This window comes from Anomaloglossus baeobatrachus, chromosome 3 (assembly GCF_048569485.1).
Source record: "Anomaloglossus baeobatrachus isolate aAnoBae1 chromosome 3, aAnoBae1.hap1, whole genome shotgun sequence".
Classification (NCBI taxonomy): domain Eukaryota; kingdom Metazoa; phylum Chordata; class Amphibia; order Anura; family Aromobatidae; genus Anomaloglossus; species Anomaloglossus baeobatrachus.
In genome coordinates, this window is record NC_134355.1 from 567,306,375 (window position 1) to 567,332,911 (window position 26,537).

The 26,537-nt window shown below is 44.2% G+C and overlaps 2 protein-coding genes across 3 annotated transcripts in view; one reads left to right on the forward strand and one right to left on the reverse strand.

Annotated features, from left to right (window-relative positions):
* LOC142295561 (uncharacterized) overlaps nucleotides 1-11,985 on the reverse strand; it is a 45,288-nt gene extending 33,303 nt beyond the window's left edge. The window contains exons 1-2 of the mRNA XM_075338663.1: nucleotides 11,909-11,985; nucleotides 11,544-11,761 (exon numbers count right to left, since the gene is read on the reverse strand). Of these exons, the coding sequence (XP_075194778.1) occupies nucleotides 11,544-11,745 (202 nt within the window). The 5' untranslated portion in view covers nucleotides 11,746-11,761; nucleotides 11,909-11,985. The remainder of the gene's footprint in view (nucleotides 1-11,543; nucleotides 11,762-11,908) is intronic.
* A 6,680-nt stretch (nucleotides 11,986-18,665) lies between these two features.
* Nucleotides 18,666-26,537, forward strand: part of LOC142295562 (beta-galactoside alpha-2,6-sialyltransferase 1-like) — a 161,632-nt gene continuing 153,760 nt past the window's right edge. The window contains exon 1 of one of the 2 annotated variants that reach the window (XM_075338666.1): nucleotides 18,666-18,750. The gene's annotated coding sequence lies outside the window, so the exon portion shown is untranslated. Of the gene's footprint in view, nucleotides 18,751-19,724; nucleotides 19,883-26,537 lie in introns of those variants that run through there. The other variant, XM_075338664.1, reaches the window with a different exon arrangement.

Sequence of the window (26,537 nt, forward strand, 5' to 3'; positions counted from 1 at the left end):
GGGTAAGGAGAGGTTAATCGCTGGTGTCTCTCACATTCACACACAAAACACAGTTATGTGCTTTCCCACTGGGGGGTTGGCCTGGGTTAGATAGGGGGGTGGCCATCACGAAGCATGAGACTTTCCTCGGTCACTGGGACAACCACCTGGGGGGCGGGCACCACTTGGAGAAAAAGGAAGGAACATCTTTACACATAGTTAGTTAGCCCCGGACACAGCTTGGGTTGAGACACACACCTGGGACCTCGGTCCAATCTTCTTTCACCTCACACTTCTGGGAGCGCCATAAGACCCGTGGCTTGGAGCAGCCAGCTCAGCCTGGGTTCTCTACAGCTACTACTATTACCATTACCATTACTACTCCCCTCATCATCCTCCCCGGGGCCCGCTCCAATTGTGGGGAGCAGAAACACCTTAGCTGCTACTACCATCTGCCCCGGAGGACAGCGACAGCAGCGGCGGCTATTCCCTGGCCGCATACCACAGGTGGCGTCACGAAATCAACATCCACCATCATCTTTCACCACACCCCCCTCCTTTATTGTACACCTCGGAGCCACGAAACCGGGTGAAAGGGCCACCCCGTGACATCCCCAGACTCGACATCACCAGGCCCGGCAATGAGTATTTAACCCCTTGCCCCGTGGGTGCTACATAAGGACCATTATATTCTGTGGGGGTGGGGGGGATTGTGAGAGCCATCATGACTAGGACAATGCAAATCTTTTTGTTTAATATTAGTGATATTTTTAATATTCATAGACATTGCCATATATCCAGGGGTGTTCTTCCCACACTGGCAGACAATGCAACCACTATGGTGACTGTGAGTTGAGGGGCAGAGTGCCAGCTTCACATCGCCTGTTGTCACTTTTCAATGGAATCCACATTTCCAGGATGCAGATACCGTTGAATAAAGTGATATAGCAGGGAGCTGTCGGCTTCTTGCTCGACCATTCTGCCTGAACGTTTAAAGTCTAAACCCAGCAGGTGCAATGATGTCAGGAGATTGAGCCTGCTGTGTAGTATCTCAGTTAACATGCTGGACAGAGTGGAGTAGGGCATCAGAAGAAGTGGAACAGGTGGGTAGTTTTATTTTTTTTTTTATGTCAGAACTTGTAGGGGGACTGTGAGGACCCTTATGCTGTGTATGGGGAACCTGCTATGTGGGGAAATTCTTAATGTGGAGAGGGCTGTGGGGGAAATGTTGGTGTGCAGAGTCCTTCATAATGATTGTGGGACTATTGGGGTCATCATTCTGTGTGAGGGACTAGAGGGCATCATACTGAGTGGTGTTTATGATACAGCTTGTGGGTGGGTGTGTGTGGAGGCATCATATTGTGTAGTAGGCTGTAGTTGCATCATACTTAGTGAGGATCGGTGGGACCATTATAGTGAGTAGGGCCATAATACTATGTGTTAGTGCTGTGGACCATCATACTATGTGGGCTGTCATACTGGGGGGATTTGAGAGCCATAATGTTATGTATTGAGAACTATGGGGATATCTTACCATGTAGAGGGCACATAAGGAGCATCATGCTGTGGGAGGTATCTACTGGTGCTTGGGACTGTGAGTGGAATAGTGTGTTGAGGATAAGGGCGGCTTTGCACGTTGCAACATCGCACGTGCGATGTCGGTGGGGTAAAATCGAAAGTGCTGCACTTTCGGCGTCACTTTCGACATCATAATGTGTAAATCCTAGATGATACGATTAACGAGCGCAAAAGCGTCGTTATCGTATCATCGGTGCAGGTTCCGACTTTTCCATAATTACGCTGCCGCGACAGGTACGATGCTGTTCCTCGTTCCTGCGGCAGCACACATCGCTGTGTGTTACGCCGCAGGAGCGAGGAACATCCTCTTACCTGCCGCCGGTGGCTCTACGGAAGGAAGGAGGTGGGCGGGATGTTTACATCCTGCTCATCTCCGCCCCTCCGCCGCTATTGGCCGCCTGCCGTGTGACATCGCTATGACGCCGCACGACCCTCCCCCTTAGGAAGGAGGCGGGTCGCCGGCCAGAGCGACGGTTGCAGGGCGGGTGAGTGCATGTGAAGCTGGCGTAGCGATAATTTTCGCTACGCCAGCTATCACAAGATATCGTACCTGCCACGGGGGCGGTGACTATCGCGTGTGACATCGCAGCATCGGCTTGTGATGTCGCAACATGCAAAGCCCGCCTTACTGTGATAGCATAATATGTGTGAGGGCGGAACATTAGGGGTATCATACTGTGTTGGATGCACCGTGGGGTTATCATATTTTACATGTCATGGCAGCATTGGACTCTGTTCAGATTGCATATTCTGACACTCTGCTCAAGGGCTTCTCTGGTGTCTGGGATCAACACAGGCAGACTTGGGTTTCAACCTGCTATGTGCTATGTACTCTTCATAAGTAGACTATCAAGAATTAACCTTTGCAAGTCTTCTTGCTCCTTTCATCACCTGTTGTGGGGAGACCTATCACATCTGCTCCCCTCTTATTTATGCTGCTGGGATCCTTCTCCCCATGCCAGCTATAGCTTATTCTATTTTGGTCAGTGAGGTGTGGTGTCCCAGACTCTCTGGTTAAAATTGTACTTTAGTTGTGCCTATTTCTTGGATCGGTTGTGGAGTTTACCTATGTCGTTTTATACTTCCTTCCTGCTCTTGGTTTTACTCCTGAATGTTTTATTGTCTTTACTTTTGTGTGCAAGCTGTGTGACGGAATTTAGTTTTTTCCCTTGTCTGTCTTTATCTGTGGTTTCAACACACTCCTGTCTCGTCCCTCCTGAGGTGGAGGAGGAATCAGATCAGGACTGGTCAAGAGCAGGGCCAGAAAGGAGACTCAGGCCTCTCAAACATCAAGAATATCCCTGAGACTAGGGATAGGTCCCATAGCTTGAGGGACAGCTTAGGAGCCCCACTATCCCACTATCCCAAAGTCATCATGCCAATATCATATTGTGTGAGAGGGCTTTTTTTTGGCAAGTATTATACTTTGTTGGAACCATGAAAGGGCTATTATAGTGAGTGAAAATACTAAGAGGCTTCAGTATGGGCATGATTACTGTTTACATTCCAAATATATGTTTCTATCCCTGTTTTTAAAAGTGGAGAGGTATGAGCCTACCTAATCTGACAAATACTTTTTCTTCAGTGTGGGAAAAAGAGTGTAAGCTATGTTGGTTATAATTTTTAATTTGTTATTGCAAAATGCCAAAATGTCATTAGGAAACTTTGTCTGCTGAGTGAGTGGGCTCACTCACAATTTTTCCTAAAAATACTGGATTCGGAAAGATCTCAGTCACAAAAGTCGCAACAGATCTTGCGGTGGGACATCTCGTCGACCCCAGCGCCTGCACCCCAGCTGGATGTGCATGGGAGGGTGCACATCCAGCTGAAAATCATTGCAGCACCGAGACCCGTCGGATCCCTGCATTGCAATACAAGAGGCCAGCCGAACAGTGGCCGACAGCTGACATAGGCATCCCTGTGACTAATGGCGGCTTATGACAGTGATAGCATGGATGCTGATGTTAGCTTACTGGAAAATGTGTTATGGCTACAGAGGAGGATGCCGCACGAGGGTAGAATGGATTAAATGAAATCTCAACAAGTTCTTGATGTAAACATAACACCATCTGTAAAAAAGCTGAAGTTGAAAAGAGGATGGCTTCAACAAATGGATAATAATCCCAAAGACACAACAAAATCCACAATAGACAACCTCAAAAGGCACAAACTGAAGATTTTACAATGGCCCTCACGGTCCCCTGATCTGAACATCATTGAAAATCTATGGCTAGACCTGAAAAGAGCAGTGCATGCAAGACGACCCAGGAATCTCACAGAACTGAAGACTTTTCAAAGAAAGAATGGAGGAAAATCCCTCAAACAAGAATTAAAAGACTCTTGGCTAGTTACATACTGCATTTACAAACTGTGCTACTTGCCATAACGGTGCTACTAGGTACTAACCATGCAAGGTGTCCATATGTTTGCATCAGAACATTTTCCATTTGTGTTAATTTAAAAATGTAAAAAATGACAATTATTTTTGTGCCTAAAATACAAAGGAAATGTGTCATCTTTAACTTTATGCCGTTTAGAGATTATTTAATCTTCAACTTGCTTAACTGTTCACAATAACAGTAAGTTTGACCTTTGGTGCCCAAACTTTTGCATGATACTGTATATGCTAAGATGGGGGGACATATTTACTGAGAAGGAGCCCAGAATGGGGGACATTAGAACAGGATGGGGTACATTACTACATAGTGGGTGGGGAGGGAATTTGTGTGTATTTATGGGATTTTCAACTCTACAAAAGCCCATACATCTGACCACATGTAAGGGGGGTGTGTGTCCAAATTTTGCACCAGGGTCCATTGGACTCTAGTTACGCCACTGACTGGTGATTTTGCTATCCTTGAATTTGTAGTTACATTAGGAAGAAGACCTGAGAAGACACTAACTGAAAAAGCTTGACTGTAGCAGAGCAGACTTCAAGGGCTTAAAGGCAAGGCTTTGGTAGAATTCCATGGCACATAATTCGTAAGCACAAAACTGCACACGAAGGATGGGAAATCTTCCGTAAGGAAATCCTTAATGCACAATAACAAAATATCTAAAAGGAAGAAAAGTTGGAAAGACCTAAAGAAACCAGGATTGATGAACAAAAAATTACATCACCTGCTAAAAAAGAAAAAGTAATCATACAACAAGTGGAAGATGGGCATTATACCTAGGGAAGAATACATGGCAGTTTGCAGACTCTGCAAGACAAGCATCAAAGGAGCTAAGGCCGAACACAAATGGAGGATTGCAAAAGAAGCCAAGAATAAGGTAAAAGGATTTTGGGGGTATTTTAAAAGCAAAAGAAAAGTGAAGGAGACCATTGGAGTCCTGCAGAATGAAAGTGAACAAGGTGGAACAGCAGGTGGAGATACTAAATTTGTATTTCGTATCTGTCTTCTCTCAAAAAAGTAATGCGAGCATTAACAATAATCATGATAGAAGTGATGCTCAGGAGGAGTCCAAGTTGATAATAAGCGAAGAATTGATATTAGAACACTTAAGGGTGCTTTACACGCTGCAACATCGCTAACGATATATCGTCGGGGTCACGTCGTTAGTGTTGCACATCCGGCGCCGTTAGCGACATCGCAGCGTGTGACACCAAGGAGCAACGATCAACGATCTCAAAAGCGTCAAAAATCGTTGATCGTTGACACTTCACTCCTTTTTATAATATCGTTGGTGGTGCATGCCGCTGGTGGTTCGTCGTTCCTGCGGCATCATACATCGCTATGTGTGACACCACAGGAACGACAAACATCTCCTTACCTGCGTCCACCGGCAATGAGAAAGGAAGGAGGTGGGCGTTATGTTCTGGCCGCTCATCTCCGCCCCTCCTCTGCTATTGGGCGGCCGCTTAGTGACGCCGCAGTGACGTCACTATGATGACGAACGCACCTCCCCCTTGAAGGAGGGATTGTTCGGCGGTCACAGCGACGTCGCTGAAATGGTATGTGCATGTGACGCTGACGTAGCAATATTGTTCGCTACGGCAGCGATCAACAAATGTCGCATGAACGACGGAGGAGGGTGCTATCGCGCACAACATCGCTAGCTATCACTAGCGATGTTGCAGTGTGTAAAGCACCCTTTAGCCAAGTTAGAGGAAACCAAGTCCCCAGGTCCAGATTATTTACTCCCTAGAGTCTTGAAAGAGATAGTTGAGGAAATAATAGTACCGCTTACCATTATCTTCAATAAGTCATGGGAAACAGGATAGGTCCCTCTAGATTGGAAAAGGGCAAATGTGGTTCCTATCTATAAAAAGGGGAAAAAGGAGGATCCAGGAAATTACAGGCCAGTAAGCCTGACCTCCATTGTAGGAAAAATTTGGTAAATCGTCAAGGAACTTTAGGTACCAGGATGTGAATGCATTAATTTAACCAAAGCCAGCATGGCTTTATGACCAATAAATCTTGTCAGACCAACCTGATTTCCTTCTACAACAAAGTCACTGAATGGTTGGACCAGGGGGATGCTGTGGATATAGTATGTCTTTACTTCAGTAAGGCATTCGATAAAGTATCACATAACATCTTCATTGAAAACGTTATCAGGTATGGAATCGACAAAAAAACAGTTAGATGGATTCACAACTGGCTTAATGATTGTGCACAAAGAGTAATACTAAATGGATACACATCAACCTGGAGGAAAGTCAAAACGGAGTGCCGCAAGGCTCTGTTCTGTGGCCAGTGCTGATTAATATCTTTATAAATAATCTGGACAATGGAATTATTGGGGAACTCATAAAATTCCCAGATGATACTAAAATAGGAGGGGTAGCCAACACTAGAGGTGAAAGAGAGCGTATTCAAAAGGATCTAGACATACTCGAACAATGGGCCGAGGAGAACAGAATGTTGTTTAACAGAGACAAATGTAAAGTCCTACATCTGGGTAAAAGAAATGTAAAAAGCATATATAGTATGGGAGGAATAGAACTAGGTGATAGCACCGGGGAAAAGAACTTGGGCATAATAGTAGATCCCAGATTCAACATGAGCCAACAAGGCGGAGCTACGGCTAAAAACGCCAAAAAAATTCTGGGATGTATCAGGACAAGCATTGAATCTAGATTAAGAAAGGTAAATTATTCCCCTATACTGTGCCCTGGTCAGACCACACCTGGAATATTGTGTACAGTTCTGTGCGCCCCAATTTAAGAAAGACATTGATATATTGGAGAAAGTCCAGAAAAGAGTAACCAAGATGGTAGAAGGTCTGCAAACCATGTCATACGAAGAATGGCTAAATGAACTAGGGATGTTTAGTTTGCAAAAGAGAAGGCTGAGAGGAGACTTAATAGCGGTCTACAAATATCTGAAACAAAATCACAGTGCAGAGGGCACTACCCTGTTCTCATTAGCACAAGAAAGTACAAGAAGTAATAGGAAGTACATGAAGCAATGCGATGAAACTATAAGGAAAGAGATTCAGATTAGACATTAGGAAAAACTTTCTGACAGTGAGGGCAGTCAGGGAGTGAAAAAGGCAACTACGGGAGATTTTAATGGAAATCTTCAAGTGGAACTGGATAAACATATATTTGGGATGATTTAGGAAAACCTGCACTCGCAGGCGTTGGACGCAATGGCCCTTAAGGTCCCTTCCAACTCTACCATTCTAAGAATAAAGATTGCTATCCAAACATCCTTCAAGTGTAAGTTCTCCCAAGTAGCTAAACAAACATTGATATTTGAGTCCAAAGCAAGGAAACTTCCCAGATTCCAATCCTATTAAAGGGAATCTTTCACCACATTTGACTTATCTACAGTATTAAAGGGTCCAACCTGTCAGCAGGTTTTTGCTATGTAATATTAAGAAAGCATGCTGTAAGGGTTAACACAGAGATTTTCATCTCTTACTCTCTTATTGTACTGTGTGTTGTTGTTTACCTGGAATGTTTATCTTAGCACCAGTGATATATCATCAGGGCCGGATTAAGGTTGGTGGGGGCCCCTGGGCAGAAAATCTGGTGGGGGCCCCATAAACATTAACATTTTTAGCCATAACAGTAGAGCACGAACTGTAGCATTTAGATATAAATCCAATGAACATGTATCTTACCCTGTCCTGCCACATTCAGATTTACAGTACTACAATACAGACACAGTCCAGGATCACTCACAGCAGTCACTTATACACACAGTACAATACAGATACAGTCAGGATCACTCACAGCAGTCACTTATACACACAGTACAATACAGATACAGTCAGGATCACTCACAGCAGTCACTTATACACACAGTACAATACAGATACAGCCCAGGATCACTCACAGCCGTCACTTGTACACACAGTACAATACAGATACAGCCCAGGATCACTCACAGCCGTCACTTATACACACAGTACAATACAGATACAGCCCAGGATCACTCACAGCCATCACTTATACACACAGTACAATACAGATACAGTCCAGGATCACTCACAGCCGTCACTTATACACACAGTACAATACAGATACAGTCCAGGATCACTCACAGCCGTCACTTATACACACAGTACAATACAGATACAGTCCAGGATCACTCACAGCCGTCACTTATACACACAGTACAATACAGATACAGTCAGGATCACTCACAGCCGTCACTTATACACAGAAAGTAGAGTTACTCACATAATTTTAATTGATCCCAATGTTAAGGCAGCCAGGGTCGGCTCCAGGTTTTTGTGGTCCCCGGTTGAGTCTCAGTGGGCCCCATCCACATGCAGACACGCACATACACATAGAGGCATACGTACATATACATATTTGAAGACAAATTCACAAAAATACATTTAAACAGACAAATATATGCACAGTCATATACACTGACACACATGCAGACACAGACGCATTACAGGTGTTAATATGGAGAAGTCACAAGCAGCCTCACTCACCTCCCCCGCTTGTTTCCAGCTCCTCCAGGACATATGGCTGTGTTGCATGATGGCCATCACTAACAGACATGACGGCACACCATGCACACTTACACAGCACTGCTGTATGTACATCACAGGAGGGGCTGGGGCCTACAATATATACATTACAGGAGGGGCAGGGGGCATTGACGTTACTGGGGGGGCATAGACGTTACTGGAGTGGCAAACAGCTCTGGTGGCATACACATTACTGGGATGGGTGGCTTAGTGCTCTGGGGGACCCATATAGTTCTGGGGTGCCGCACCGACTGCTCTGATTCATATATACACACACAGCTCTGCTTCACACACACACAGCTCTGCTTCACACCACACATCTTTCTTCAGCTCTGCTTCACACACACACACACAGCTCTGCTTCACACACACAGACACACACACACACGCACACACACACAGCTCTGCTTCACACCACACATCTTTCTTCAGCTCTGCTTCATACACACACACACACAGCTCTCCTTCACACACTCACAGCTCTGCTTCACACACACACACAGCTCTGCTTCACACACACACAGCTCTGCTTCACACACACACACACAGCTCTGCTTCACACCACACATCTTTATTCAGCTCTGCTTCACACACACACAGGTCTGCTTCACACACACACACACACACACACACACAGCACTGCTTCACACCACACATCTTTCTTCAGCTCTGCTTCATACACACACACAGCTCTGCTTCACACACACACAGCTCTGCTTCACACACACACACACACACACACACAGCTCTGCATCACACCACACATTTTCTTCAGCTCTGCCCTTACCTGCTCTGATGCCATCCTCCTACTGCTCCGGTATAGGCCGCTGTCCTCCTGCTGCTGTTCCGGTGCCGCGGCCATCCTCCTGCTCCGGTGAGACTCCTCTCCTGGTCGCGGCGTGGGTCTTCTACTCCGCGTCCGTGGCGTGGGTCTTCTCCTCCGCGGCCGTGGCATGGTTCTTTTCCTCCGCGGCCGCGGCGTCCTGCTGTGACGTCCGCGGCGTCCTGCTGTGACGTCCGCGGCGTCCTGCTGTGACGTCCGCGGCGTCCTGCTGTGACGTCCGCGGCGTCCTGCTGTGACGTCCGCAGCATTGGACGCCGCAGCAGAGCAGGGAGCAGGCACACCTCTGACCCCGGAAGTACAGGCGCTGGTACTTCCGGGGTCAATCAGCGTCCTGCGCCCGCAGTTTGTTTTTGCATCTTAGAGACGCAGATACAAATAAATGTAGGTGCTCCCCCCCGAAAACACAGCTGATTTAGACTGTCTTTACGGAGGGGGAGCGGGTGTGAAGAAAAAAAAAAATTGCTGACGGGTGGCAAGTATGGCCCTGGTGGTGGGGGCCCCCTTGGAAGCTCCTTTGGTGGGGGCCCCGGGGCTGAAGCCCCGCCTGCCCCGCGTATAATCCGGCCCTGTATATCATTGCTGCAGACACAGGAGCCTGTGAGCCAAGTCAGCACACCCCCCTTTGTGATTAGCAGCTTCTATCTATAGAAATGTACATAGAGAGACTGGTGTGTGCGGGGCAGCTCTGCTTCATCGCTAAAACTAAAAACGTTGATTCTGTCAGAACGACTGTACCCAGTAATCTAAGTGATAAATCACTGGATTTAGGGTCCCTGCCTACATTATGCTGCTCTTAGGTGAGGTAGCAAAAGTCTGCTGATAGGTTTCCTCTAATATGGACATATCGATAATAGACTACTGAAAAAAAGTCATACTTCTATGTCTCATATCAGATGATTTGTTTTAGGTAAAACAAGGGAGGATGTTGCCTAGAAGCAGGGGAGTACATAGAAATCATGAGCCCCCATAGCAGAAGTCTGATTACCCCCCCCTCGATAAAAAAAAAATACAATAAAATATTAACGTAATAAACAGCATACACGTTAGTGACAGGCCGACATACATGTTACTGGGGTGTGGCATACACATTATTGGGAGCGGCTTACATGTTACCGGGGGGACATACAAGTTACTGGGAGCAATATACATGTTACTGGGGGCTGGCATACAAGTTTTTGGGGGCCAGTGGGGGGGCATACAAGTTGCTGGGTTAGAGACAGGGGCATATAAGTTTCTTGGGGCCAGTGGGGGGGTATACAAGTTACTGAGGGCCAGTGGGGGTATACAAGTTACTGAGGGATATATACAAATTATGAATTAATCATTATCCTAGCTAGGCTATACATCTACCCATCTAGTAAGTAGACTATTACTAGGCAGTGCTGTGAACCTGTTTTGTAATTGTGTGTGGTGCACCCATCTGCGTCTCTGCCGGGTGCTGACGCCATGCTGAGCCAACCCCCAAACAGTACAACCACCAATGGCTTCCACCCGCCCTCCTGCCTCCAAAGCTCTTCTCTCTGGCTGTAAAGCTACGTCAGCGAGGGTGGCATGTCAGGCACATGCAAGTTCAGCCAGAGAGAGGAGCAACAGAGTAGGAGCAGCTTCTAGGACACCACAGTGTACACGGCGCTGAGTTGCAGACACTGACAGTCTGACACTCAGCCTGGATGGGAATGATAAAAGTGAAAGCGCCCACACTGCGGGCAACCACCGCCAGGCCTGTGTCCCCGACTCACGGACCCCATAGCAGTGGCGTTGCCTGCCTCTATTGGCAGTACGCCACTGGACAGAAGATAGCGTTCTCTCCTCACTATCACCTCCCATCAGTGTCACTCTGTCCTTTTTTCTGGTGTTAAACCTTTGATGAATCGGTGCCAATATATCTAACAGCCAAGTAATGCCCTCCTGGTCCATGGAGAGACTCTGGTGATGTCTGATTTGAGGCTTTAGCACAGTCATATGGAGACAATTTTAGACTACCACTTCAATTAGTGTCCAATATATGTTACAGGATGGTTGTGAAGATATGCATATTCTGAAGACATTGGCACATCAAGTGGAGTACATGGAATACGACAGATATACCAGTGGATATTGTCATTCAGTTTCTCATATTTAGAAATATTTAAGTTTTATTGGAGTCCATGCAAAGCCCCCATAAATAAATGGGTGGTCTCTCCTTCAGTAGCCAACCACTCACCTGGTTCTCCTCTTTCTCCCTTCACTCCATCATTCCCATCTTTGCCATCTCTTCCAGGAAGTCCATTGTGTCCAGGATATCCCGGTGCTCCCCCCATCCAGTTAGCACAAGGATTTTTTGAGGGCTGTGTTGGGTCATCCTCAGCCAAAATGCACAGAGGTATCAGTATAAGCAATGAGTACACTGAATGTAGGACCTGCATTATCCAGATTGAGGGTCTGTAGGATTGAAATTATTTTGAAAAAAGAATATAACGACTTACATTATTATGTAATTGCTACAACTATGTAACACAAGTCATCTTAATGTTAGTCATACTAAGAATTTTCCTAAAATACAAAATTAGTGCTAAGTAAAAGTCCTACCCGGAGGAAAGTTACAGGGGTCTGTGTCCTGTGCAGCTGCCGTATAGCGATGATCCAATCTACATAACATATGCTACTGTCAATTAAAAGTCATTCCAGCACCTCTACAGATGAAGATTATTTATAGGTTAGGATCCCGATCAGAAATTCCTCGCGCCTTCTGAGTGCTAGTCGTGATACCCAATACTAGGGGAAATGTAGGAGACATAAAAACTAAATAATAACTGTAACTTTCAGTTCTGTCTTCATATCTCATTATCCTGATTGTAAGGATTGTGCTTCTGATCAGAGCATCTAAGTCATTGGTATAAGTCAGTATGAAAATGCAGTTTATACATTGGTAATATACTGCTCATTAAAAAACCCCCATAAAATAATATAAAAATACATCTACCTTATTTCATTCCCTTGGACAGTTACATTATATAATTCAGAGATACAGTATAGGGAGAAAAGAATTGGGACAACCACACATTACACCTACAGGAGCTTTCATGGCATCCCATTCTAAAGGCGGCGTTACACGCTACGATTTATCTGACGATATGTCGGTGGGGTGACGGTTTCCGTGACGCACATCCGGAATCGTTAGCGACATCGTTGCATGTGACACCTACGAGCGACTCCGAACGATCGCAAATAGGTTGAAAATCGTTGATCGCTGACACGTCGTTCATTTTCAGAATATTGTTAGTTGTTTGGATTGCAGCAGACATATTGGTACGTTTGACACCCTGCCAACGACGAACAACATCCACACGACCGCCTTGGTCAAACAATATATCGCCGAACGATTTTGCGTCGTTTGGAGATGTGTACATGTACCGCTAATAAACGACCTATGAGCGATCTCGGCAAATCGTAACTACGATCTGGGCGTGTCACATCGCTAATGAGAACGTCAGATAAATCGTAGCGTGTAAAGCGGCCTTTAGTCTATAGCCATTAATACGGGGTTATCATTTTGCAAAAATAAAATCTTCCATGCTTCTTTGAGAGTTTTCTGCCACCTTTTGGAGGTGTCTGTGGGAATTTTTGGCCATTTATCCAGAAGAACCTTTGTGAGATTAAATGCTGATTTTGGACGAGACTGCCTGGCCTGTAATCTCCATTCTAGTTTATCCCAAAAGTGTTGGATGTACTGCAATAATTTAAAGCCAGTTGAAGGTATACTAACCTCAGAGTAAATGAAAGGGGTTTTCCCCACGAACAATGTTCATTTTAATGTTGATTTAAATCAATACTTCTTAGAATAATAATTTATACAATTGGATGTATTTAAAAAAAAATGTTCCTGTGCTGAGATAATCTTATAAGTCTAAGAACACCATCCTAACTGTGAAACACGGAGGTGGCAGCATCATGTTGTGGGGGTGTTTTGCTGCAGGAGGGACTGGTGCACTTCACAAAATAGATGACATCATGAGGAAGAATCTTATGTGGCAATACTGAAGCAACATCTCAAGACATCAGCCAAGAACTTAAAGCTTGGGTGGAAATGGGTCTTCCAAATGGGCAATTTTTGAGGAGGGCCGTTTGATCAAATACTTAATTAACCTCAAAACATAAGGAATTGTGGGAAAAATATCCAATGCCAGTTTTAGATATATCATCGTGTGTGACACACATCCAAGATGGCTGCTGATTCCTGAATAGGATAACTGAAGTGAGCACTAATATATATATTATGAGTGCAAGCCAAAAATTACATACTGTATACGGATAAGGCTGCACATCAAACTTAGATAATAGTATAATGCCTCAAGCATATGGACAAATATTGGAATATACAATGAAAAATGCTACTTGCTAATTTGAACATGTGAATAATGAATTGCATACCTGCCATGAATATTAGGAAAAGGAGATATTTAGCAATCGCATTGATCAATGTAACTGAGCCCCAAGGCCTCGTCAAGGCATATCTCTATATTGGGGTCCCTAGCTCTGTGACCCTAACTGTGTGTCATCTCATTGCAATTAAAAACTGCTATGGGTGGAGAGGGGCAACTAAGGACTTTCTTTAATTGCAATGAGATGACACACAGTTAGGGTCACAGAGCTAGGGACCCCAATATAGAGATATGCCTTGACGAGGCCTTGGGGCTCAGTTACATTGATCAATGCGATTGCTAAATATCTCCTTTTCCTAATATTCATGGCAGGTATGCAATTCATTATTCACATGTTCAAATTAGCAAGTAGCATTTTTCATTGTATATTCCAATATTTGTCCATATGCTTGAGGCATTATACTATTATCTAAGTTTGATGTGCAGCCTTATCCGTATACAGTATGTAATTTTTGGCTTGCACTCATAATATATATATTAGTGCTCACTTCAGTTATCCTATTCAGTTATATGTAGTTTTTTTCTGAATGTGAACACAGCTCCGCCCCTTTCGGCCATGTTTTTTCCATCTCCTATATAAGAAAGTCCTTAGTTGCCCCTCTCCACCCATAGCAGTTTTTAATTGCAATGAGATGACACACAGTTAGGGTCACAGAGCTAGGGACCCCAATATAGAGATATGCCTTGACGAGGCCTTGGGGCTCAGTTACATTGATCAATGCGATTGCTAAATATCTCCTTTTCCTAATATTCATGGCAGGTATGCAATTCATTATTCACATGTTCAAATTAGCAAGTAGCATTTTTCATTGTATATTCCAATATTTGTCCATATGCTTGAGGCATTATACTATTATCTAAGTTTGATGTGCAGCCTTATCCGTATACAGTATGTAATTTTTGGCTTGCACTCATAATATATATATTAGTGCTCACTTCAGTTATCCTATTCAGTTATATGTAGTTTTTTTCTGAATGTGAACACAGCTCCGCCCCTTTCGGCCATGTTTTTTCCATCTCCTATATAAGAAAGTCCTTAGTTGCCCCTCTCCACCCATAGCAGTTTTTAATTGCAATGAGATGACACACAGTTAGGGTCACAGAGCTAGGGACCCCAATATAGAGATATGCCTTGACGAGGCCTTGGGGCTCAGTTACATTGATCAATGTGATTGCTAAATATCTCCTTTTCCTAATATTCATGGCAGGTATGCAATTCATTATTCACATGTTCAAATTAGCAAGTAGCATTTTTCATTGTATATTCCAATATTTGTCCATATGCTTGAGGCATTATACTATTATCTAAGTTTGATGTGCAGCCTTATCCGTATACAGGCTGCTGATTCCTGTCCTCCAAGCCCACCGATGATGCACTGATCCTCCCACCGATGACGTCACGGATCTGCCCACTGATGACATCACTGATCTGCCCACCAATGACATCATGGACCAACCCACCAATGATGTCATGGACAAACCCACTTATCAGCCCATGGACTAACCCATTGCCCAATCCACTGACCAATAGACATATCCGAGCATGTCCATTACAGAGCTAACCATGCCCCATACCCTTGTTTCTATAAATCGATGCTCTGTTGAAATAAAGGGAGTTGGAGCCATTCTCTGATCAAGGAGAGATTTACATTTGACCCTTCGTTTGGTGTCTTCTTTCACGCATGTGTGGCGCCCTGGACAAGCCAGGGGCCACAGAGCACAACATCCACACACCCCACACTCCCAGCAGGCACACCGAAGCCAGAACACAAAACCCTTGTTGCCTTCCTCCAGGGGTTGATGTCCACACCAGGGGGTGGGCCAGGCGGTTGGCCCCGCCTACCGAGGAGTTCACAGTCCTGGAGGCGGGAAAACAGACAGTCTAGTTTTGACAGTGAAAGTGGAAGGAGGAAAGTGTGGTAGTAGAGCAACTGACTGACAGCGTCCGGGTGTGAGGCCCGGACAGAACAGCAAGGTTGGCAGACGGTGGTGACCGTCTGCAGGAGTGGCCTATCCGAGTTACCGTAAGGACCGTGGACGGGCGGTGGCCCGGCGGTACCGGACCGGTACACAAAGAGAAGCCAGCACCATCTGGCAGGGGCTTTTCGGACCCCGGCAAGGCTAGGAGTCGCCGTGAATTTGCCGAATCCGTTAGTGAAGGGGACCTCCTGGGTTTCCAAACAGTCAAGTCCCGACAGAAGGCAACAGTCCAACCAACAGAGGGAGACACCACCACCGCCAAGGCAACCGTTTCTCAGGGCCAGCGCCTGCGGGCAAAAAGGGGCTCCTCCGGCCCATATCCAAGCCGGGGAGCGGGTTATCGGTGGGAACCCATTGGAACCGTACAGACATCTTAGGTGCAGGGAAAGGCAGTTACCACCAACCTGCTGGGAGCAACAACACTGCAGCCGTCTGTGAGACCCGTCCATCCAGCTGTGTGTTTTACCGAGAACTGTGTCTTCATCAGTGGGCTGAGTGAGTACCACCGTGCCATGCGGCACAGCACTGCCCCCGCGACCCTGCACCTCTCCAGGCCCCGTAACCTGCCTGCCATCCATCCCTACCCCATCACCGGGCCCCGGGACAACCAACACCCTACCCACGGAGGGGAGAACTAACAACCAAGCTGCTCCCAGTCACCGCTCCCGGGATCCCCGTCCAGAGCAGCGGTGGTGTTACCAAAATCACCACAACCGTGGGTGGCATCACGGACAATATCCATAATCAAAACCCCCACAACCAATCAGCCCCTTTTCACTCACGGGCGAGGAGCGCCGCTCGAGTCCCCGGGATCCAGCCCACCACTCGAGCCACCACCGAGCAGCAGCAGCAGCCGCAGCAGTAGCGGCAGCCGGACCCGAGCAGTGAGAGAGCGCAGCGTCCCCTTCTCCGCCCGCGACACATGCACTTGATCCATATCCATTAGACCAGGAGCAGGAAACTTGTGAACATTTTAAAGTGTTGACCCTAACACAATGACCCAAAGCATAGTGCCAAACAAGTAACAAAGTGGCTTAAGTATAAGATAAGACTAATGTAGGATGATATAGTGTAGTGTAGTACAAAATGTAGCATTGTTAGTAATGTTAAGATAGTAACTGTTCAGCAGATAGTTGACAGGAGGGCAAGAAGTGGTTACATTTTGGGATTAGCCCATATGGGGAGGAGCCAGGCACTAGGAAAACTGGACAGACTCCATCTTAGATTCAGATAAGATTTGATTTGAGTTGAGATCGAAGGTGCAGGTCGAGTTATACTAACAGGCTGTAATTAGTGGGTGAATTTGTAAGCAATGAAACAGCAGAATGATGGTGTGGCAGTGTGAAGTTCTCCAAGAAACAGCAGCTACTAACAAGAGATATGTGGGCTACAAACAGATGAATGGCCCGAAATCTAGGGGCTGTGCTAGTGGGCGTACTGCAAGCCAGACTTCTGACTCTTCCTGGCCAGGTAAACACCAACTCCGATGCAGCATTGATCCACCTTTGTGTCCGGAACCATCGGCAGTGACTGCGAGCTGAAGGCTCTTTGCTGGAACTTTGGCATTCCCCTCTCCATGGTCTCTTCCGGATATGAAAGTCTCTCTCTCTCTCTCTGTGGCGAGCCAGTAGGTATTTGGCTCATTCCCTGCTAAAGTTCAGAGACCCCTTTGAGAGCATCCAAAGAAAAGGGAAGCGAAGGTAGTCCAATTGGTATAGAGCTTTATTTAATAAACTTTATTGTTATCTATTTAACTGTTTAAAATCTTTATAAATGATCTGGATAACGGAATTATTCGGAAACTCAAAATTTGCAGATGATACTAAGATAGAAGGAGTAGTCAACACTAGAGACGAAAGAGCGTATTCAAAAGGCTCTAGACACACTCGAGGAGGACAGAATGGTTTTTAACAGGGACAAAAGCAAAGTCCTACATCTGGGTAAAAGAAATGTAAAAAGAACATATAGTATGGGAGGAATAGAACTAAGCGATAACACGGGGAAAAGAACTTGGGCATAATAATGGATCCCAGATTCAACATGAGCCAACAATGTGGAGCTGGAGCTAAAAAGGCCAACAAAATTCTGGGATGAATCAAGACAAGCATTGAATCTAGATAAAGAGAGGTAATTATTCCCCTATTCTCTGCCCTGGTCAGATCCCACCTGGAATACTGTGTACAGTTCTGGGTGCCTCAATTCAAGAAAGACATCAATATATTGGAGCAAGTCCAGAGAAGAGCAACCAAGATGGTAGAAGGTCTGCAAACCATGTCATATGAAGAACAGTTAAAAGAACTAGGGATGTTTAGTTTGAAAAAGAGAAGGCTGAGAGGAGACTTAATAGCGGTCTAGAAATATCTGAAAGGTAGTCACAGTGCAGAAGAAATTACCCTATTCTCATTAGCACATGGAAGTACAAGAAGCAATGGGATGAAATTGAAAGGAAGGAGATTCAGATTAGACATTAAAAAAAACTTTCTGACAGTGAGGGCAGTCAGAGAGTGGAACAGGCTACCACGGGAGGTGGTGAGCTCTCCATCAATGGAAATCTTCAAGCGGAAGCTGGATAAACATACAGCTGGGATGATTTAGGAAAGCCTGCACTCGCAGGGGTTGTACCCGATGGCCCTTGAAGTCCTTCCAACGCTACCATTCTATGATTGTATTTGAAGATGTACAAGGAAGAAGCTGTGCTACAGATATGTGCCCTGTGGCACACTTGTAAATTTGTTTGGTGTGAACAAAAAGAAACAGTAAAAAATAACCTTGTTTTTATTGTGGGAAGGACATGGGTCACCGAAGTCATCTATTCTGGGGAAGAAGTGAGGTAAATAAAGCACCTGATCATCCACGTCACAGACTGGACCTTTGTTTTTTTTACAGCAGTGGGGATTGATGCACACTGTTCCAGGTTCCTTCTATGATTTTCGTCAGCCTTAGGGCTCGTGGACATTGCTGCACCTGTTATCGCTTCTATACAGGTTGTGTATTACACAACCACACAAGGTGAGTGGCTAGCTCCCTGTTTCATATCCTTTATTTGGGTAAGACCTTATTGCACTTTTTTTCCGCAGTTCTGCATGGCTGTCAGGACATGCACTCTCTGAAGTAGTCCTAGTTGTAACATTAAAAAGCAACCAGGTACTCATCTCCTGCCGTGGTGCTATTCCAGCTATGTTGGCATTGTGTCTGCCAGTTTTTGCATGTCATTTTTATGCCACATGAGCCATCCAGCCAATCAGTGGCCGCTACATTGTGCTGCTATGCTGTTTTGTTGGACAAGCAGAAAAAGTGAGAGCACAGCATCCCAATAGTGACCACTGATTGGCTGCAGGGCTCATGTGACATAATAATGACATGCAAACCTCGGCAGAACCACTGCCGACATCGCTGGAATGGTTCCGATGTGAGACGTGAGTATTTTTATTTTAGACGGTGATCTACATCACTTAAAAAAGGGTTCCCAGGTAGTGCCTAACCCCTTCAACATGCTGTGTCTAACCATCTATGAAGGTCCTAAGAATGAGAAGAACATAATTCACCATTTTTTTACCGTTTTTCTGCATAGCATTTTGTTGACTTGTTCAAGGAACTGCAACTCAGCTCCATCCAAATGATTTGTGCTTACATTTCCTTTGCAAAGCAGGTGGAAGGGACCTTCTCTGTCCTAGGAACAACTGTGAGTGAACTACAGAGTTACACAGGTGCTGTGCCCTCTACATGCTAAGGTTCTTGACAGTAGGACCTCTACCAATCAGTAAATGATAGCATATCCTCTCAATATGTGATCTCAGTTTGCGCTAGGAATCCCCCTTTAAGGGGTTAAAACAGTGAACTCAATTCAGAGCGCTATACAAATTAACTACATGACAAATTTTTATTTTATTTGTACCTCCCAGTTCCTGCCTCAGCCTCCCTTCAACCACTCGCCCATTATTGTTTGTCACTTATGATCCACATTGCACACTTGGCAGTTCCTACATACATGACATTTTACTGTTTTAAGGAAGCAGCACATTTCCCTTTAAAGTGGCGATGAGTTAAAAACGGTTTGGTCTTCTTCTACCATGATAGCAGATGGAGGAAAGCAAAGCTCAAAGTGTATCACAACACTGGCAAAGAAGGCACCCTGAGCCCGGTAAGCACATGCCTTGTCTGTAACCGCTGATTTGTTTTAGTATTACTGAAAAATACGGTTTAATAGAAACCAATGTGCAACCTGCAGCTACGTAGCTTCTGGGGCACTACAAATCCCAGCTTACTAACTGTACACTCTTGTTTGCTAAAAGCTAGCAACTTACAAATGTTTTAGGAAAATGTTTCCATAGAATGTGATTATTGTGAATTATGTTTTACTATTCTTACTTTATTTTGATGAGCATAATTTAGATTATATTTAGTGTAAAAAAGGAGTCCTGTCACTTTGGTCACACATTACATTTTTTTGTGCAGTTTTTAATGCAATATTTTACTTTTTTATTAGCAAAGTCAATGATTTTTAACTTAACCCCTTCAGCCCCGGGGCACTTTCCGTTTTTGCGTTTTTGTTTTTTGCTCCCCTTCTCCCGAGAGCCGTAACTTTTTTATTTTTCCGTCAATTTTGCCATATGAGGGCTTGTTTTTTGCGGGACAAGTTGTACTTTTAAATGAAACCATAAGTTTTACCATATGGTGTACTGGAAAACGGCAAAAAAATTCCAAATGGCGGAAAAATTGCAAAAAAAGTGTGATGGCACAATAGTTTTTGGGATGTTTTATTCATGGTGTTCACTATATGGTAACACTGATGTGTGGGTATGATGCCTGAGGTCGGTGCGAGTTTGTAGACACCAAACATGTATAGGTTTACTTGTATCTAAGGGGTTAAAAAAATTCACAAGTTTGTCCAATAAAAGTGGCGCACGTTTTGCGCCATTTTCCAAAACACGTAGCGTTCTTATTTTTTGGGATCTATGGCTCAGTGACGGCTTATATTTTGCGTCTCGAGCTGACGTTTCTAATGGCACCATTTTTGCGCAGATGCTACGTTTTGATCGCCTGTTATTGCATTTTGCGTAAAACTTGCGGCGACCAAAAAATGTAATTTTGGCGTTTAGAATTTTTTTGCCACTACGCCGTTTACCAATCAGATTAATTGATTTTATATTTTGATAGATCTGGCATTTCTGAACGTGGCGATACCAAATATGTGTATATTTATTTATTTTTTAACCCTTTAATTTTCAATGGGGGGAAAGGGAGGTGATTTGAACTTTTAGGTTTTTTTATTTTTTAAAACTTTTATTTAACTTTTTTTTTATTTTACTAGTCCCCCTAGGGGGCTATAGCTATCAGCAATCCAATCGCTATTATCTATCTGCTGATCACAGCTATACAGCTGTAAACAGCAGATACAGTCACTTTCTTTTTCCCTCTGCTCTCGGCCGAGAGAAAACGAAAGTGAAACATCATAGCTGCAGGCGTCATCACATGACCCTGTGCTACGATGGCAACCATCGATAGTCACGTGATCACGCACGTGACTTCCGGTGGGGGCGGCGGTAAGTAAAAAACATGGCCGCGCGCATTTAGATCTTGCTGCCAGACTTTGGCAGCAAGATTTAAGGGGTTAATGGCCGCGGGTGGAAGCGATTCCACCCGCGGCTAGCAGGCACACATGTCAGCTGTTGAAAACAGCTGATATGTGTGCCGACCGCCGCCGCCTGCCCGCGGCAGGGGGCGGGGCTTAACGGGACACGCTCCATGACGGATATATCCATCCATGGTCGTGAAGGGGTTAAAGGGAACTTGAAAGGTCCAATAACCACGAGCAGTTCTGGGTGCATATTGCTAATCCCTGCCTAACAGCACCTGTATACACTAGCATAGATAAAAAGATCTTTAGAAAAAGTATTTCTAAAGATCTTTTATGATATGCTAATGAGGCCAGCGACTAGTTGCAAGGGCGTTACAGCCCTTGGCTAGTAGGCCCCCTTAGTCCTTTGACTAGTCTGCCCCCTTAGCATGTAAGCCCACATCGCCCGCCGAGGAAGCAACGCCTGCGAAACGCGTTGGGGCTTCTCCCACCATTACTGGACTTCTGCCTTGGCACTGACCAAGCACTTTTCTGCACTTTATTAAGATGGGTAAGCAGTAATGTTGGACTTACTTGTAATATGAGGAAAAAGTTTTTTCCTGCTATGATGTTATTAGGGTGCTGCTTGCCCATATTCTTATATTGCTATATTAGGCAGATGTCCTTTTGTTTGGGAGTGTTGTTCTGGGACTGACTTTCCTGTATTCTTTATGTCTTTTTCTACTGTACCATGTGATTTTAGCCTTGTCTGATTTTGTGTCTAATAAATATATTTACACTTTGATACTACAAGGTATTTTGATTACATTTTTTTCATACTGTGGTTGGCCCTTTAGCTCTCCTTTTCCTTTTGCTCTTATTCATAGATAAAAAGATCTTTAGAAAAAGCATTTCTAAAGATCCTTTATGATATGCTATTGAGGCCAGCGACTAGTTGGAAGGGCGTTACAGCCCTTGGCTAGTAGGCCCCCTTAGTCCCTTGACTAGTCAGCCCCCTTAGCATGTAAGCATGCTAATGAATGCTACCAAAAAAACACTGCCAAGTGTATGCTAAGGTCATAATCCAAATCCAAATGAAAGAGACCCCATTTAAATTTGAACAAACAATTATCTTTATTCAAACAATATATGTTTACACAATATCGATAAAAATAACAAGGAGAATAGACAACAATAAAAGATACCCAGGCAGAACAATAATTATTTATGAGTTATAAAAAAATAACTGGCAACAATTCTATCCATAAGATTCTTATTTATACAATCTCCATACATAGGACACTAGTGAATATACAACATTAACATAAATATTGGTCTCCTGATGCTCAATTCATCGATATTATTAATTAATGTACAAAATTTACATATGCAATTATTATAAATTTTAATTCTTTTAAATATTGGTTTTCAGATATAAATGAATAAATAAATATCTGTAATTTATATACAATAAAATTTATATAAATTAATAATATATCATTTTAAAAGAATTGAACAGAGCAATCAGAACTGCGAGATTAAATAATTTATACTGATGCCAAATTGTAATAATTTATCCCCCTATTAATAAATATCAAAAAAGGGGCGCTGAGAACAAAACACAATTTTACCACCTTTGGCCCCTTTCACACATCAGTTTTTTGCCATCAGTCACAATCCGTCGAATTTTGCCGCTGGCTCCGTTTTTCTCAATGACTTACATTAGCGATGGATTGCGACGGATGCCCTGACGTTTCATCTGTCGTTTCGACGGATCCCTCGAAAAATGTTTGTTCGTCAGACGGAGATGACGTCCACAGTAACGTTTTTTGTGTACGTCAAAAAAAGGACAGCGACAGATCCTTCGCCATCCTTCATTTGGTAGAATGGAAGCCTATGGGCGCAGGATCCATCGTGATTCGTCAAATGACAGAATCCAGCTACGGATTCCATTTTTTAATGGAGCATGCTCCAGTTATTATTTAGCCCCCAGCTAGTCGGATCCATTGAAAAACGTCTCTGTCGCACCAGTTTAGCCACAAGCTGCGATGGATCCGTCAAGAAAATGGATTGTGACTGATGGCAAAAAATTGATGTGTGAAAGGGGCCTTAATATGCTGAATGTTGTACTCGCATATATTTTAACCAGAAATTATATTCCAACTAGTAAAACATGTTGTATCACTCCCATGTATACTCCAACAAATCCACTAATTAGTGTGAATGGTCGAGCTCACCTCTGCTGCCACAGTGCCCAATGCTAGATTTCGGCTCAGTGCGCATGTGACTCGTGCCAGGGCTATGGGGTGTATATTTACGGGAATAGTTCACTGGGTGGGCGTTGCCCGGTTCCGTGACCCTGGGGGTCGCATGAAAGGGGTTATATACAGGGGATTAGTAATAAAGTTTTAGTTGTGACGCCACTTGCGGGCTGCGGCTAGATAGATGGAGCCACCGCTGCACAGTCTCTCACCGCTGGGGCTGATGTTAATGGCAGCCTGGATGTTGGGCCCTCCGCAAATAGGGCCGGGGACCCAGGGGGTGGGTGATGGAGTTAGGCGCAAAAGAAGGTAGGCCACACAAGAGATTGCAGTGTAACTTGTTTCTTTACCCACAGCATTGTTATGGCTGGCAACCCGAAGAAGGCTGGTCCTCACCACTGGTCCCCTTAGTCCCAGTGCTGGTGTGGTAACCTGGTGGCTTCTTTCCCCTGCACCTATCTCTAGTTGGTGGGTTCCCATTGCGGTTTGCGGTTAGTTGGACCATAATTTATTTTTCAACAGGACAATGACCCCAAACACACCTCTAGGCTGTGTAAGGGCTATTTGACTAAGAAGGAGAGTGATGGGATGCTATGCCAGATGACCTGGCCTCCACAGTCACCAGATGTGAACCCAATCAAGATGTTTAGGGGTGAGCTGGACCGCAGAGTGAAGGCAAAAGGGCCAACAAGTGCTAAGCATCTCTGGGAACTCCTTCAAGACTGTTGGAAGACCATTTCCGGTGACTACCACTTGAAGCTCATCAAGAGAATGCCAAGAGTGTGCAAAGTAGTAATCAAAGCAAAAGGTGGCTACTTTGAAGAACCTAGAATATAAGACATATTTTCAGTTGTTTTACACTTTTTTGTTAAGTATTTCATTCAACACCTTCTCATTCAAAGAGAGAAGGTGTATCTAAGGCTATGTGCGCACAGTGCGTTTTTCGCGGCGCTTTTGCGCGTTTTTCGGGTGCGTTTTTGGCCTCAAAACTGCAGGATTTTGCTTCCCCAGCAAAGTCTATGAGTTTTCATTTTTGCTGTCCGCACACATCTGTTTTTTTTACCTGCGTTTTTGAGTTAAAAAAAAAAAATGGATATTTCAGTTCTTTCCTGCGTTTTTCTGCGTTTTCCCCCCATGCAATGCATTGGAAAAACGCAGCAAAACGCAGAGATCAAAAACGCAGCAAAACGCAGCCAAAAACGCACCAAATCGTGGCAAAAACGCATGCGTTTTTTGATGCGTTTTTTCGACGCAGGTGCGTTTTTGTGCGTTTTTAGCTGCCAAAAACGCACAAAAACGCAGCGTCAAAAAGACGCAGTGTGCGAACCTAGCCTTAACGTTTGGTCTGTACTGTATGTAGAACTGCTCGTGGTTCTGGGTGCATAATGCATCTGACAGGTTCCCTTTAAACCTGGCCTAATCCTACTTTCACACACTTCTTTTTGCTGTCTATTAGTTGCATGTATATCCAGTGTTTGTTTTTTTTTTACTTGTGGACCCTTTTTTTAGCGTTTTTGATGCATTTTATTTTAATAATATGCTCAGTGTCACGTGTTTTCTTATACTGTGTTTAAAATATCAGAAGTCATATTTTTCAATGTCCATATCATTCAAAGATTTCGCATGAGATGTAGAGTAAAATGAAATGTAATAGAAAAAAACCCCAAAAAAACCACATATTAAGGGCTCGTTCAGATGAATATATTATTTGGACATGTACTGACCGTGTGTCCACTAAAAGCACCCGCACCCATTAAAGTCAATGTGCCAGCGCACGTGGCAAAATATCCACACAAACAAAACATCTGCGTAGAAAAAAAAAAATCACAGCGTGCTCTATTGTGGTCTGATTTATGGATCAGACTAATGCAATGTAAATAAAATGAGCAACCGCTGCATAGCAAGGAAAAATATTATTTTATTGGTATCAAAATACAAAGATGAGGTTAAAAGTGAGTCACAGAAAGACAGAAGCATCACTGAAGAGAACAGTATGATGGTTAAAATTAAAAAAAAAAAAAAAAAAAAAGAAAAAAAGGTTGTCCACGACTTTTTTTACTGATGGCCTATCCTTCGGATATGTTATCGATGTCTGATTGGTCGGGGTCCGACACTTAGAAGGAAATCTAAGGAATCCCCCACTAACCACAGGTGATTTTATTATCTACAGCAGGTTCCTACTTGCCCATACACAAGAGGTTCTTAAACCCAGAGAGAGGCCCCAGTATAGTGCAGCTGCCCAGTTACGAGATATGTCGTGACGTGGCAACTGGGCAGATATCCAAATGGCTAAATATCTCATTTTTTCTTAATTTCCTTTAGCAGTAATGCATATCTATATTCTTACATTCATGGTTTTCATGCTTAACGTTAGGTTCGCACACTGCGTCTTTTTGACGCTGCGTTTTTGTGCGTTTTTGGCCGCCATAAACGCACAAAAACGCACCTGCGTCGAAAAAACGCATGCGTTTTTGCCGCGATTTGGTGCCTTTTTGGCTGCGTTTTGCTGCGTTTTTGATCTCTGCGTTTTGCTGCGTTTTTCCAATGCATTGCATGGGGGGAAAACGCAGAAAAACACAGGAAAGAACTGACATGTCCATTTTTTTTTTAACTCAAAAACGCAGGTAAAAAAAACAGATGTGTGCGGACAGCAAAAATGAAAACTCATAAACTTTGCTGGGGAAGCAAAGTCCTGCAGTTTTGAGGCCAAAAACACACCCGAAAAACGCGCAAAAACGCCGCGAAAAACGCACTGTGCGCACATAGCCTTAGGTTTTCAGAGTGCAACTGTCTCTTTTTGTAACTTCATCACACACAGTCCTTCGCCAATTTCAAGGCCACAGTCACTGCTGCAAAACAATCCTACTTCCTATCTCTCATATCCTCCCTATCTCACAACTCTAAACAACTAGTCAACATTTTCAATTCTCTCCACGAGCGCCTCCTCCCTCTCATCTGAAGACTTTGCCTTAAAGGGA